At 50.1% G+C, this 16020-nt stretch overlaps 1 protein-coding gene across 1 annotated transcript; it reads left to right on the top strand.

Moving 5' to 3' along the window:
* Positions 1-4608: 4608 nt before the first annotated feature.
* FAM240A (family with sequence similarity 240 member A) lies at positions 4609-9143 on the top strand. The gene is made up of 2 exons (XM_047828266.1): positions 4609-4757; positions 9011-9143. The coding sequence occupies exons 1-2, from the start codon at positions 4615-4617 to the stop codon at positions 9141-9143; spliced, it is 276 nt and encodes a 91-aa protein (XP_047684222.1). The 5' UTR covers positions 4609-4614.
* The last annotated feature ends 6877 nt before the right edge of the window (positions 9144-16020 follow it).

Genomic DNA, 16020 nt, shown 5'->3' on the forward strand with positions numbered 1-16020 from the left:
AAAGTTCGCCATTGGCCCTGAAGTTACAGGCTTTTCCGAGCTGGTGACGATCGGCTGGAAATAATGTGACCAGTTCTCTCAGTGGGAGTGCACTGGTGATGGTATTCTTGGTGGAGGAGATGGAGAGAACAGAGCCATTTCTTTCTTTTTTTTTTTTTTAAGGTTATTCATGTTTGAGAGAGGGTAAGCGGGGGAGGGGCAGAGAGAGAGAAGGAGAGAGAGAATCCCAAGCAGGCTCCGTACTGTCAATGCCGAGCCCGACACGGGGCTCGATCCCACAAACCGAGAGATCATGACCTGAGCCGAAAGCAACAGTCAGAGGCTTAACCCACTGAGCCCCTCACGCATCCTGAGCTGTTTCTTTATCAAGGACCATGCCCTCTGTTTCCAAAGGGTTTTCCAGCTATTCATATTTTCCTTGCCTCGTTCCCTCGAGGTACAGGAGCTGTCTCCATTTTGGAAGCCGGGAAATGGAAACACACACACGCTCACAGGAACACGTGTTACCCGTGGAGCAAGGGGCTAACCCCCCAACACTACGTGCTGCCAGAGTCTCCAGAGAGGTTAGAACCAGGGAACTTGGATGCATCTCGAGTCCAAAGGCAGAAGACATTTCTTCTCCGCTTCTGCTGAGGCATCACCTATGTGAATAAAATACACCCGGTTCAAGTGTACGATTTGATAAGTTTTGGCAAACCATCTCTAGAAATAAGATACAGAACACTTCCAGAACCCTAGAAAGTCCCTCATGCCCCTTTGCAGTAAGCCCCCTCCCCTGCCCCCCCCAGGCCACGCCCCTCTGTCTCAGTCGGCTCTGCTTCTGGGGGCTCTCATCACCGGCCTCCGCAGGGCCTCCTCCCCGCACCCTGGGTGCTCCCACCCACTCATCCTGCAGGCCCTTGAACCCCTCAGACCGGGTCAGGTGACTCTTCCTGTGCCCCACCCCACCCCCCATTTCAGCTCCCGTCACAGCTCACCCCCTGTTACACCTGAAGTCCCCTGAGGGGACCCTGAATCATCCTAGTATCACCAGTCCCTGGGGTTGGGGGGTTAGGAGTCCCAGATGTCTTTAACTCCCTCTCTCCTCTCGTACTTGTGTGTTTTCCTAAAAGTTGTCATTAATTTTGCCTCCTTGATGTTACACAACTGGTTAACGGCAGCCGCCACCGTGCTGGTCATATCGGGGACGATGGCTGAAAGTTAGGAAGAGGATGAGGTGGCTCGTCCAACAGCAAGATGCATTTTTTCTTAGAGAGCCTGCTCCTTTGCACCATAGTGGCGTCGGCGTTTTCCAGCAAAACAGCTGGTTAGGTTGTAAAGTAACACGGTGGAGACAGAAGTGGAGATAGACGCCAGCGTTCACCCCAGAAGGGACTCGGTTCTCCCTCGGGAACACACGATCGGATCTTCCTTCTTACACATGTGGGCACCCCCCGATGAGTGGGCGTGGTGAGGCTCATCTCTGGTGTATCAGAGGTGAAAGGACATAAGAATGACACCAGTCACAAGCTTTTACCAAATGCTTTCTGAGCGTGACCCTAGATGGGACGTTGTCTAATCTAAATCTAAAAACCTGAGAAGCTTCTGCCTTGTCATCTAAGTGTCCCTAAATAGGAGCCCAACAGACCAGGAACAAAGCCAAATGAATCCTATCCACATAGTCCAGAAGCCAAACATTCGATATTATGTACATGTGAGGAAAGGTGACACTTAACTTAGGGTTTTCGATTATGCTCTACTCGCCATGGCTAATGACGTCCCTGTGCCCGGCAACAGCCTGAGAAAATCAGAGGGCCACCTAGAAGGATGCGGGACACACGTCTGTGTCAGGCATTTTCAGGAGCGTGATCTGATTGAACCTTCATAAAAATCCCATTTCACAGATGACAACACGGAGGTGCAGGACGCATAAAGGAAACCTCAAAGCTCTGAGGGGACCGCTGCAGGGTGCCCGTCCTCCTCTCTCTTACCCTCCCGCCTGCTGGGTCGGGAGTCCGTGCCCCGGGAGTGAGCAGGGAACACTGTGCGTTAAGCGGGCAGAGCAGGTACACCCGCACGCCCGCCACAGGCGAGAGGAGATTTCACGAATTCTGTGGGAAAAAAACTCTAATGAGCATTTACTCCCCCAAACCGACTCTCCCCTACACGCCAGAAACTTCACATGAACTCACAATTCTCAGGATCAGCGGGTTCTTTCCTTTGCCCTCCCTGAGAAACATGTTCTGCAGCCACATTCACTGGCCAGGTCCACCAGGGCCAGTGGGCAGGCAAGGTGACGTGACAGTGTCCCTCTTACTGTCCCTGCAGACTTCCCCTCGATGCCCAAAGCACTGCAGAGGAATCATTAAAGATACTGGGTGGGGGGTGGGGGATTTCGTCAATTCAACAAGTATTTATTGAGCACGGCTATGCGCTCAAGACATTGAGACGAAACAGGAAAGATCCGTTTCTGAAAAATTCTGCTCTGAGGCAGGGGGGCTCACTGCAGTCAGTGAGCCCTCTGCTATATTTCCAGGAAAGTACGAGATCACTGAGCACTTCCGGGGGGTAGGAGAGTCACATTCCTCCTCCATGGCCAACAGCTAGGGGCAGTGGATGGAGCCTGGGCCCTGAGTAGGACACCTGCCCCACTCACCATCTGAATGACTTTGATGAAGTCAGATGGCTACCTCTGAACCTCAGTTTTCTTACCTGCAAGATGGGAAAATAGTGCCTACTTTGCAAGATGGCTATGACTGTTATACTCCTTAGGCCTCTATGCCCAGCCCTCGTCACCTCGGCTTCCTTGGACCCAGCGCCGGACAGAGATGTGACCACAGCACGAGAGGACAGGATTCAAGATGGCAGTTCTCACCTTGGCGGCACCCTGGAATCACAGGGCGGGAGCTTGAAAAATCCCTGATGCCCAGGCCACACCACGGACCGCTGAAATCGGACGCCCTGGGGGTAAAGCCCTGGCGTCAGGTCTTTGTAAAGCTCCCCAAGAGATTCCAACGGGCAGCCAAGGTCAATAGCCGCTGATCCAGAAGGAAAGAGAAGTGGAATTCTTTCTTTCCTATAGAGAGTTGGAGGAGTGATTATTGCTCTCTGTTAATTATAGTATCATGCCCTGTGCAATCTAAGGTTGACGAACTATAAACGTTGTCTTTATTCAGAAATGTATACAGTGCTAAATAGTTTCACATCCACGATTACATTGTGATCTTCAGAGAAATATTATTTTATTTTTTAATGTTTATTTTTGAGAGAGAGAGAGAGCACACGAGCGGAAGAGGGGTAGAGAGAGAGAGAGACAATGAATTAGAGGCAGGCTCCACCCTGTCAGCGCAAAGCCCGATGTGGGGCTCGAAGCCACAAACTGCGAGATCACGACCTGAGCCGAAGTCGGATGCTCGTCCGACTGAGCCGCTCAGGCGCCCACTGATCTTCAGGGAAATTTTAAAGGTGAAGAGACTGAGGCCCAGAGAAATTTATTGACAAGCAGAAGGTGTGAACACAGGCCCACGGTCGATGTCTGGGTTCAGACCCTCTCTCCTTCCACCCCGCCCCACCACCCCAGTCCATCTCTGCGAGAGAGCTGTGGTCCAGACCAGCAGGCTGAGCTCCGGACCCTAGGTCCAGATGCCCGTCTCCCTCTTCCCCTGGGTGGTAGCACCCAGGCATCTCAGATTCTGCCCGGCATGGCCCAAGGCCCCTCCCCGCGAGCACCCCTCCTCTGCTGCTTCCCATCTTTGCACAGGCGTCAGAGTCTCCACCGACAGCCCCTCACCCGCATTTGGCAGGTGGAGTTGGCCACCCCCCAAGATGCCTTGTGAACCCGTCCATTTTCCATTAACCTGGCCTCCACCGCACGGTCATTGCGTCTCTCCGGACGTTTCCAGTAGCCCGCTGCTCCTCACCCTGCACCCCTCTCCCCTCCGGTCCCTGCTTCTGACCTGTCCCCCGGACCCAGTGAGGTCTGGGAGTGGGTCAGAGTTTCTTCGTGTAAAACAGCGATCGTTCTTGAGTGTCTGACCTGGAGCGTTCCACACCCAAGTGCGTGCACCCACACCCACACCCACACCCCCCCCACACACACACCTCAAAGCTGCCGGCTCCACGTGTATCAGACACTGGGACCGTCACGTGTGACAAACCCCTTTAGTAAAGGGCTTGAAGACACGCAGAAGTATGCAGCCTGCCTTCTGTTAGATACAGTCATGGGGACACAGGCAAGTTCTGTAACTGGTCACACATCCCCCCTATAAAATGAGGAGGGTAACGCCCACTCACGGGGGTGCTGCGGGCATCGATAACGAACTAGACCGTGCATCCAAGCCTGGCACGCGTCACCTGCTGATGCAGAGTTGAGAAGGCCCACTCTTCCGGAAGGAGGACGGAAGGGCAGAGGTCTCTGCCAGGCCTCGCTCCGCGGGGGGACTTCGGCATTCACACCACTGTATCCCGACGACAAGCCGTGTGGCCAACCCCACCCCCCACCCCCGTGAGGTTCTGCCGCTGGCCAGGACCCCCTCAGATAAGTGGCAGGGGCTGGATTCAAATAGTCTGTACCCCCCCAGAGTCTGAGGGAGCGTGTTCCACGGGGGTTCGACTGATACTTTCCTTTTCAAGGGGATGAACAATCAGTACGTCCGCCGGGAAGTCTTCTGCGGAAACACCTGCCACGAGCTCAAGCGTTTCTGGGAACAGGAGATCGGCAAGCAGACCTACTACCGACAGTCGGAGGAATATCGCCTGGGAAAAAGCGCCCTGAGAAAGTACGTGGCTCGTTTGTTTATTTTTTATTATTTATTTATTTATTTATTTATTTTACTATTCATTCGATTTTAAGAATAGACATTCATTTATTTACTTTTGAGAGAGAAAAGAGCATGAGCACAGCAGGGGCAGAGAGAGGGGGAGACAGAGGAGGATCTGAAGCGGGCTCTGCGCCGTCAGCCCAGAGCCCGACGCGGGGCTGGAACTCACGGACCGTGAGATCATGACCTGAGCCAAAGGCAGACGCTTAACCGTCTGAGCCACCCAGACGCCACTAAAAACAAAATAGACTTTATTCTTTAGGGCAGTTTTAGGTTCCCAGCAAAACTGAGCGGAAGATAGAATTCCCATATCCCCGGCCCCCCAGGCACAACCTCCCCGCTGTCAGCATCTCCGCCATGAACACACATGGGTGAAGCATTACTGCCCTTGTTTGTCTATTTTTTTTTAAAGCAAAATTTATTTCCCCAGAAGAATGCCAGATGGGCATCTTAGAGAACATCATTATTTTAATTTTCCTGGCGTATGTTCCTGCCATCACCTATACTTACGGGCAGCAAATTTTTTTGTTTGCTTTTTTTTTTTTTTTAATGTTTATTTATTTTCGAGAGAGAGAGAGAGCGCGAGAGCTGGGGAGGGGCAGAGAGAGGGAGACGGAAGATCCGAGGCAGGTTCTGCGCTGACAGAGAGAGCCTGATGCAGGGCTCGAACCCACGAACCATGAGATCATGACCTGAGCCAAAGTCGGACGCCCAATCTACTGAGCCATCCGGGCACCCTTGGGCAGTAGTTTTTAAAATTCTTCTACATTAACAAATGTACCCTTTGATCCGTATCTTTAGAAATGGAAAAATCTCCCCTCTGGCACCATTTCTAGTGCATGAGGGTCACCCTAAATTTGGGGAGCAGGTCAGCAGATGAGCCTGTAAAGAGCAATCAAGCAAAGGAGACTGTGACCGATTCTCAGGGCTCGTCTGGGTGAAGACACGGGACACCCTGCGAGGTTCTCTGACGGGGGCTGATGGGCGGTCACCCCTCTGCCGGGCATCCCTGCGGCAGCCAGACCTGTCCACCCCATCCCTGCGGCAGCCAAACCAGTCCACCCCCAGGGCAGAGCGGTGACTCCCTTGAGCAGACCCGGGGCCGCCATGGCTGTGGGGACCTCGGCGGCTCACCACCCGCACGCGCCACTTCCACTTCGGAGCCAGTGAGGGGACAGGCCCATCTGGGTCCTCAGTCCCCATGGAACAGCTCAGCCGCCGTCTGTTTGCAGAGGGCACAGTTTGTGTATGGCCGGGGGGATCGGCCCGACGGCAGGGCCCGTGACTCCACGCTGCCAGTGCGTGCTTGCTGGGCCAACGACATGCACCAGTCTGGGCTACTTAGACTCGCTGTTGCCTTCCAAGCGCCTTCCTGAGTCCCAAGGGGAACCCAGCCTCTTGCACGTATGGAGAGCTGCTGGGCCGCATTCCTGGCCACGGGCAAGGGGAAGCGGGCTGTCCTCGCTGCTGGAGCGCCGTGTTAGGGCATCTCCTCCGGGGATTGTCTGAGAAGCTGAGGTGGGCGGTCAGTCATTTCTGTGGTCCCTGCCACCTTCCTTCCCCAGGCCAGGCCACTCAGCACGCCGTGCACGCGTGTGTCCCCTCCCCCACCCCCCCTGCCCCGGGGAGCGCACAGAAGGCGTCAAGTGCGGTGGAACTGCCTAAGGAAGATGCAGAAAGTGAGGTGCACGCCGAGGGATGAGCAAACCGGCTCCAGTCTGTTAAAGCATGACAGGGGCGCCTGGGTGGCTCAGTCGGTTAAGCGGCCGACTTCGGCTCAGGTCATGATCTCGCGGTCCGTGGGTTCGAGCCCCGCGTTGGGCTCTGTGCTGACAGCTCGGCGCCTGGAGCCTGCTTCGGATTCTGTGTCTCCCCCTCTCTCGGCCCCTCTCCCTGTTCACACTATTTCTCAAAAAAGGAATAAATGTCAAAAATTTTTAAAAAAACATGACAATGTATATGCACAGTGTCCGTCTATGCAACTTAACGGAAGACCGCAGGGGGACGCTTTCTGGCTGGTGGGACGGCGAGACTCGAATTTGTTCATCCTTCTCCTCCTCTTCCCATTTGAACCCGGTGGCCTCCTCCGGAGGGTCTCTGCTCTTACCCGCTAATCCGTCTTGTCCCGGCACAAAATGGAGGAGATGGCCCAGTTCATTAGGCTGTTCTGAGGCTGGAACAGGATAATGTCAGTTCCTTCTCCCCCGCCCAACCCCCAGCTCCCCCCCCCCCCCGCCCCCGCACGTGGCCACTTAGTCCAGGATTAAATACAGCAGAGACCAGACGCCAGAGGAACGGCCCCCGCCCCTGTGGTCTCTGGGTGAGCCCGCAGATCTCCCCGTGCCTTCATTTTCTCCTTATGACTTTTCCCACGGACACTAGGAGGAGAGGGCTGTTGGAGAGTCCCCGCCTTTCACCAGCGGGGAGCGGTTGGTTGGTAGTGTCGTTCAGAGTTCCACAGCCCTACTGAGGTCTTGCCTCTTGTTCTGAAATGTGGGTATTGAAATCCAGCTGTCGTTGCAAATCTGTCTATGTCTCCTAACAGCTCTGTCGCATTTCGTTTCGTGTATTTTGAAGCTCTGTTTTCACACAAATGTTTAAGATCGTTACGTCCTCTTGATAAATTGACCCCCTTGTTGCCAAACGACCCTCTTTCTCTTTGGTAATGTTCTTGGCTGTGAAATCTACCTTGCCTGGTATTACACTTCAGCTTTCTTTGATTAGGGTTAAGATAGCATATTTTCCCCTCCTTTTGATTTTAACCTATTGCCACCTTCATATCAAAGGTGACTTTCCTAAGCGCCTGGGTGGCTCAGTCAGTTCTTGATTTTGGCTCAGGTCATGAGCCCAGGGTTGTGGGATCGACCCCCAAGTAAGGCTCTGCATGGAACATGGAGCCTGCTTGGGATTCTCTCTCTCCCCCTCTCTCTGCCCCTCTCCCACTTGCTCGCACTCTCTCTCTCTATCAAAATAAAATAAAATAATAAAATAAAACAAAAAGCGATTTTCCCGTAGGCGGCCTCTATTTCAATATCATTTTTTATTCAACTCAACATCTTTTCATTTTAATCAGCGGTTACATCTTCAACGTTAATGCGCATGATTGGGTTTAAATCTGCCAGCTTGTGATTTGTCTCCTGTTCGCTCATCTGTGCTGTTTTCCCTTTATCTCTTTTCTGCCTTCTTTTGGGTTAACTAAATGGTATTTTATGATTTCATTTTATCTCCTCTGTTGGCTTTTTAACGCCATCTGTTTGTGTTATTTTCAGGGTCGCTTTAGGGCCTCCATCACCATGTGTCTTCGAGGGCCGCCTGGTCTCCCGGAGGGAGGGTGTGGGAGCCTTACGGTGGCCCAGCCCCCCGCTCCCCCTCCAACGGTGCAAAGTAAAGTTTCTCTTCCACACACGTCATAAACCCCACGTGACGTCATTGACAGTTTTGCTTTCAGACACTATCTTCTTTTTTTTTTTCAATTTTTTTCTTTAATGTTTATTTTTGAGAGAGAGACAGAGAGCGCGAGCAGGGGAGGGCCAGAGAGAGAGGGAGACACAGAATCCAAAACAGGCTCCAGGCTCGGAGCTGTCAGCACAGAGCCCGACACGGGGCTCGAACTCACGGACCGTGAGATCTTGACCTGAGCCAAAGTCGGACGCTCAACCGACTGAGCCACCCAGGTGCCCTAAGGAGATTTAAGTAGTGAGACAAAATTAGTAATATGCACCTACGAGATCGCCCTTCACTGAATTGCACAGATCCCGACTTCCATTTCGGGCCATTCTCCCTCTGCTTGACGGGTTTCCTTTAACATGTCATGTGGGGACAGGCTGCTGGTGCGAGTTCCTCCCGCTTTTGCATGGCTGAAGACAGCTTTACTTCACCTCTGTGTTTGAAAGATAGCTCTGCCGAGTGAACAATTCTAGACTGACAGGTTCCCCCCTCCACAACTCTAAAGACGTTGCAACCCCAAAGGGAAAGTCTGAAGGGTCAAGGTTAGAAGAGACTGAACAGAAGTGAGAGCTAAAGATGTACCTACAAAATAGAAAATATGCATATATTTAAATTTGCATGTGCTCTGCATACCTTTTAAAACCTGAATGCACACACAGACACCTTCAGGGGGGCAAAAAAAAGGGGGGGGGGGGAGGAAGCATCCCTGAGCCAACAGCCGTGGAAATGGCTGCTCCATTTGCGTGTTTGGTGTCTATTTTCAGGCTCAGAGAAGGATGGAGGCAGAGACTGGAAGCAAAGCTGAGACTTCAGAACAGCCCAGATGAGACCAAAAAGCGGGCAAACGCTGGCCGGGAGCACCTCGCTGCGCTGACCCAAGAGGATTCAAAGCACTGAGGTCACTGCGCCGGGAGGAGTCCATGCAAATGCCCGAGTCCCTGAGCTATGCCACACAGATGTCACACTGCCCCCGACCCGTGACGGATCTACCCGCGCGTCCTCCCGGGTGCCAACTGGGAATTATCAGCCAAGTCGGTCCCCTCCACGTGGGGGCCGGCATATTACCTCAAGTGTCCCTAAAGATGAGGTTATTTAATACCAGAGTTCCATGCAGCATGCTTCATTTCTGTATCGTTACCTTCCGATTTTGACGTCCACGTATTTTAAATTCTAAGCCCACGCGGGGTGCTGATCTTCCTGGTCACACTTTATAAACATCGCCCAGCATGTGATCCTTTCCTTTGTTTTCTTTTTATGAGACACGTACCCATCTGCAAGAAAAGCAATATTGTAGGGGCGCCTGGGTGGCGCAGTCGGTTAAGCGTCCGACTTCAGCCAGGTCACGATCTCGCGGTCCGTGAGTTCGAGCCCCGCGTCGGGCTCTGGGCTGATGGCTCGGAGCCTGGAGCCTGTTTCCGATTCTGTGTCTCCCTCTCTCTCTCTGTCCCTCCCCCGTTCATGCTCTGTCTCTCTCTGTCCCAAAAATAAATAAAAAACGTTGAAAAAAAAATTGTTTTAAAAGAAAAGCAATATTGTGAGTAGCCGGAAAGATAAGGTTTGCCCAGAGATTGATCTGAGGCTATTTCTCCTGCGTGTGAATTTAATTGGCCTCCTGAACCGTTCGATCAGATCAGGATAACTGTAATAAAACTTGGTTGCCCGGCCACCACGGATGTGCACGCCCTGTGTTTCGTTGCTTTATTTTATTTATTATCATCTTTTGATATTTCGTTGTTAAGTGATCTCTACACCCAACATGGGCCGCAAACTCACAACCCCAAGATCAAGAGTCACGCACTCTTCCAACTGAGCCAGCCGGACGCCCCTCGTGGCTTTGTTTTACGTCCCACACGCTGGCACTGGTTAGCTCTCTGGCTGAGGTATATCTGGCCACCCAACAAAGTGTTTGCTGTATACATTCCGGACTCTGAAATGGCACAGTCACTTCCCGGCAGAATCTCAGGTCTCCGGTATAGCGTTGCTGCTTCCAGAAGCGCAGACTGAAACTGGGCCTTGGCAACAGTTTCCGGCCGGCGCAAGGGCTCCGAGAGACCATGTTGTAAAATATCTGAAAGCTGGAGGCACAGTGTTACCATGCCACACCGAGGGCAAGGTAGGGACAATCCTGAACAGAGCAGATATGGTGCTTCTGTCCTCTAAGGGCCCTCATGTGCCAGAGAGTGCTTCCTTCCACACCCCCAGGGAGCCCAGAAGGCTCATCCTGGCAATGGGAGCCACCTGAAGGTAAGAAGTGCTGGGAGAGGGGCGCCTCGGTTAAGCTTCCGACTTCAACTCAGGTCATGATCTCACGGTCTGTGAGCTCGAGCCCCGCGTCGGGCTCTGGGCTGACGGCTCGGAGCCTGGAGCTTGCTTTGGGTTCTGTGTCTCCCTCTCTCTCTGCCCCTCCCCCGTCTATGCTCTGTCTCTCTCTGTCTCAAAAATAAATAAACGTTAAAAAAAAAATTTTTTTTTTTAAAAGAAGTGCTGGGGGAACATTTGCCCAGGTCCCTTACCCACATGATCCAGAAAACAGGGCTCAGAGCCCTCCCTCCCTCTACGGTGTCTCATTCAACATGGGATTCAATTCAACGAATAAACTACGAATTCCAGCTGGGTTCATGTGAGAACACGGTGATGAAAGAGGAATTTTTGCTGGGTAGGAGGAAAACAGGAATTACACAGAGGGAAAAAGAGAAGTCAGGGCTCGAAGGCGAGAGGCTCTGGGAGCAAAGCCTTGTTTTCATGAACTGCGGTGGGGCTAAATGCAGGGGAGTGAGGCAGGAAATACAGGTGAAGGTTCTTTCCATGACTCCTCTCCCACGCGTCAGGCACTGTGCTGGACAACCAGAACACCACAGAGAAACCCCAGAAGCGCTGGCCCCGGAGGCTACAGGCTGAGCAAGATGGCAGAAAAGTCAAGGCCATGGAGTGCAGGGGACTTTCGCACTGAGAGCCACAGCAGGCAAAGGTGCCCACTCTCTAGGTGACCCGTTCTTCTGGTGTAGGGAGGACCTCTTTTATTTCTTTTTTTAAAGTGTATTTATTTATTTTGAAAGAGAGAGCAAGTGGGGGAGAGGCAGAATCTCAAGCAGGCTCCACACTGTCAGTGCAGAGCCCGACGCGGGGCTTGAACTCACAAACTGCGAGATTGAGCCCTGAGCCAAAATCGAGAGTTGGCCACTTAACGGACTAAGCCACGCAAGTGCCCCAAGGGGAGGCTTCTTAAGAACAGGCTAGTTAAGGGGCGCCTGGGTGGCTCAGTCCGTTAAGCGTCCGACTTCGACTCAGGTCATGATCTCGCGGTTTGTGAGTTCGAGCCCCGCATCAGGCTCTGGGCTGACAGCTCAGAACCTGGAGCCCGTTTCGAATTCTGTGTCTCCCCCCGCCCCTCCCCTGCTCAAACTCTATGTCTCTCTCAAAAAAATAAACATTAAAAAAATGTAAAAAAAAAAAAAAAAGCTAGTTAAGTAAACACGACCTGGGTGAAGGTGAGGTTCGGGCTGGTGGGTCCTGACAGCACAGCTAGGCTAGGAGTGAGGAGAAAGGGTAGCGGGAGCTGAGTTCGCAGAAGTCTGCACCCGGCCTTGCTGGCTGGGAAACCTGGAGCTTTTCCCGAGGGTGTCGGCAGGCGAGTGCCACAACACCTTGGTTTTGGAGGGTGTCCCCACACCGGAAGGTGGGGAGACAGGGAGGGGAAGCCACCAGGAACTTCTGCAGATACTTCTGCAGATACCTTCTGAGAAGCGAGAAGGTCTACACCAAGGCCTCTGTGCCCTGGCCGTGGGGGGCTGGGAAAGAAAGGGGGAGAGAAGCAGGAATGCCATCTTGTCACGGTGCCGGAGGCGAGTCCACCATCTCAGGGCCAGCGTCGTTTCCTGCCTTGCGGACCGCCACCTTGTCACTGTGTCCTCACATGGGCAGGGAATGAAGGGGAACGTTCTCTGGGGCCTTTTTAATGAGGACAGCAATCCCATCACCGGGACCTCACCCTCCTGACCTCACCCAAATCTAATCACCTCCCAAAGGCCCCATCTCCCAATATCAGCACATGAGGGGTTAGGGCTTCAACACATGAATTTGGGGGTGGGGGTGGGGAGAGGAGAGGCCACAAATCCATGGCAGAACGGGATGCTTTAAATCAGAGCATCAAGTCCTGGACACATCCCATTTATAAAACTGACCAGGATCAACACAGCAAAGGCTTTGAGAGCTCCGCTTTGGTGTGGAATCCTGCCCGGGTTTCAGACCGGCCTGTGGGTAACACACAAGCAGCAGCCCACAAGAGCATAGCAAAGGCTTTGAAAAGTAATTGACATTTAAAACATAGCCCACAAAAGGGGGCCAGGACATGCGTTCCTAATATAAACAGATGGACTGCCTGCTAAAATAGATACTAAAAAGGGGAGAGTCTCATAACCTTGTCCTCCAAATGCCCAGGATACCATCCAAAATCACTCATAACAAGAGCCAAGGAAATCTCATACTCAAATGAGAAAGGATAATCCGCAAATACCAGTACGGAGACAACACAGATGTCGGAATTATCTGACGAGGATTGTGAAGCAGTTATATAAATGCTCCAACAAGCAATTACAAGCTCTCTTTAAGCAAATGGGAAAAGTAAAAACATCTCAGCAAAGACATGAAAAAGACAAAGAAGAACCAACTGGAAATTTTAGAAGTCAAAGATACAATAACTAAAGTCAGCAGACGACAAAAATAACACTGGCCGAGCGTAAAAGCAGAGTGGAAAATACAGAGGAAAGGATCAGCGAGCGTGCAGATAGCTAATAAAATTATCTAATTTGAACAAGAAGAAAATCATTTTCTCTTTTTTTTCTTTTTAAGTGATCTCTATGCCCAACATGGGGCTCGAACTCACCACTCTGACATCAAGAGTTGCATGCCCTACCAACTGACTGAGCCAGCGAGGTGCCCCAATAATTTTCATTCTTTTTTTAATTTATTTAATGTTTATTTATTTTTGAGACAAGGAGAGAGAGTGAATGGGGGAAGGGCACAGAGAGAGAGAGAGGGATAGAGGATCCAAAGCAGGCTCATGGTGACAGCAGAAAGCCCAATGCAGTGCTCGAACTCACGAACCGTGAGATCCTGACCTGAGCCAAAGTCAGACACTAACCGACTGAGCCACTCAGGTGCCCCCCCTCCAATAATTTTCTTTTTAAAAAAAGGAACATAGTCTTAGGACCTGGGGGACAATAACAAAAGATCTAAACTTTGTGTCACTGGAGTTCCAAAAGGAGAGGATGTCTGCCTTCACCACTTCTATTCAACATAGTGCCACATCTAGCCAGAGCAATTAAGCAAGAAAAAGAAATAAAAGACTTAATCTCTGTTCACAGATGACATGACCTCATATATAGATAACCTTAAAGATTCCACAAACACTTAAAGATTCCACAAACACACAAAAGAAACTGTTAGAACTACTAATAAAAGAAATCAGAAAAGTTGCAGAATACAAAATCAACAGGCAGGGGCGCCTGGGTGGCTCAGTCAGTTAAGCATCCGACTCTTGATTTTGGCTCAGGTCATGATCTCACGGTTCTGCCAGCACAGAGCCTGCTTGGGATTCTCTCTCTCTCTCTCTCTCTCTCTCTCTCTCTCCCTCTCTCTCTCTCTCTTTCTCAAAATAAATAAACATTAACAAAATCAACAAGCAAAAATCAGTTGCGTTTCTAGTACACCAACAATGAGCTGTCTGAAAAAGATTATGAAAACAATTCCATTTGCAATTGCATCAAAAAGAATAAAATAATTAAAAACTAGCTTAACCACAGAGGCAAAAGACTGAAAACTACAAAATACTGCTGGAAGAAAGTAAAGAAGACACAAATTAATGGAGAGACATTCTGTGTTCATGGGCTGGAAGACTTGGTATTGTTAAGATGTTAGTACCACCCAAACCAAACTACAGATTCCGTGCAATCCTATAAAAAATCCCAATGGTATTTTTTTATAGAAATAGAAAAATCCATCCTAAAATTCATATGGCATCTCAAAGAATTCCAAATAACCAAAACAATCTTGAAAAAGAAGAATAAAGTTGGAAGACTCATACTTCCTGATTTCAAAACTTTTTACAAAGCAAAAATAATCAAAAAAGTGTGATGCTGGCATAAAGACAGACATATAGGCCAAAGGAATAGGATAGAGAGCCCAGAAATAAGCTCCCGCAGATGTAGTTAAATGATTTTTGACAAGAGTGCCAAGACCATTCAATGGGGAAAAGGACAGTCTTTTCAACAAATGATGCCGGGAGACCTGGATCTCCTCACACAAAAGAATGAAGTTGGACCCTTACCTCACACCACATACAAAAATTAACTTGAGGTGCCTGGGTGGCTCAGTCGGCTAAGTGTCCAACTCTTGGTTTCAGCTCAGGTCATGATCTCACGGTTTCAAAGTTTGCGCCCCACATGGGGCTCTGCACTGACAGTGAAGAGCCTGCTTGGGATTCTCTCTCCCCCCACCTCTGTCCTGTGCTCACTCTCTCTCTCTCTCTCTCTCAAAATAAATAAACTTAAAAAAAATTAACTCAAAATGGATCAAAGACCTAAACGTAAGGGCTGAACCTATAAAACTCTTAGAGGAAACATAGGGGGGAAGCTTTATGACATTGGATTTGGCAATGATTTCTTAGATATTACTGTAAAAGCACAGACAACAGAAGACAACAAATTTGCCCTACAACAAATTTTAAAACTTTTTTTACATCCAAGGACACAATCAACAGAGTGAAAGGCAACCCATGAAAATGGGAGAAAACATTTGCAAATCATACATGTGATAAAGGGTTAGTATCCAGAATATATAAACAACTCCTATAATTCAACAGCAAAAAATAAACAACCCAGTTCAAAACTGGGCAATGGATGAGAATAGGCATATTCAAGTGGAAATTCAATAGCAGTCTCCAAAGAAGATACACAAATGGTCAATAAGTACATGTAAAAATGCTCAACGTCACTAATCATTAGGGAAGTGCAAAATAAAACCGCAAATGAGATACCACTTCACACTCATAGGATGGCCACTATCCCCCAAAAAGAAAAAAACAAAACAAAACAGGAAATAAAATGTGTCCGTGCGGATGTGGCAATTGAAACACTTGTGCACTGTTAGAGGGGATGTAAAAGGGGGTATGATGTTGCTATGGAAAACAGTATGGTGGTTCTTCGAAAGAATTAAATATAGAATTGCCATAGGATCCAGCAATCCCACCTCTGCATATGTGCACAAAAGAATCGAAAACAGGATCTTGAAGAGATCTTTGTATACCCACATTCCTAGCAGCGTTATTCCCAAGAGCCAAAAGGTGGAGTCAACTCAAGTGTCCATCAACGAATGAATGAATTAAGCAAAATGTGGCGCATCCATACAATGGAATATTGTCCAGCCCTAAAAAGGAGGGAGTATCAGGCACCTGCTACAGCATGAATAAACCTATAGGACATTATGCTGAGTAAAATAAGCGAATCACAAAGGGACAAGTACTGGATGATTTCTATCCGGCCCGCATGCAATGGAGAAGGAGCCGTTTCTGAAATAAAAAGTGGGAAGTGTACTGAGTATAAAATAATGACAATCCCCACAGATCCAAGGGGACTGCGACCAAATGGCAAGCACCCACAGGACCTCAACAGACCTCCCTACTGGGGCCCAGTCTCACTCCCACCCTCATCGTCCTGAGCAGACTCTGCCCAGGACTCAACTCATGGGCTGTGTGGCCCCCACAGCAGCCATGTTTGAA

Source organism: Prionailurus viverrinus, chromosome A2 (assembly GCF_022837055.1).
Source record: "Prionailurus viverrinus isolate Anna chromosome A2, UM_Priviv_1.0, whole genome shotgun sequence".
Classification (NCBI taxonomy): domain Eukaryota; kingdom Metazoa; phylum Chordata; class Mammalia; order Carnivora; family Felidae; genus Prionailurus; species Prionailurus viverrinus.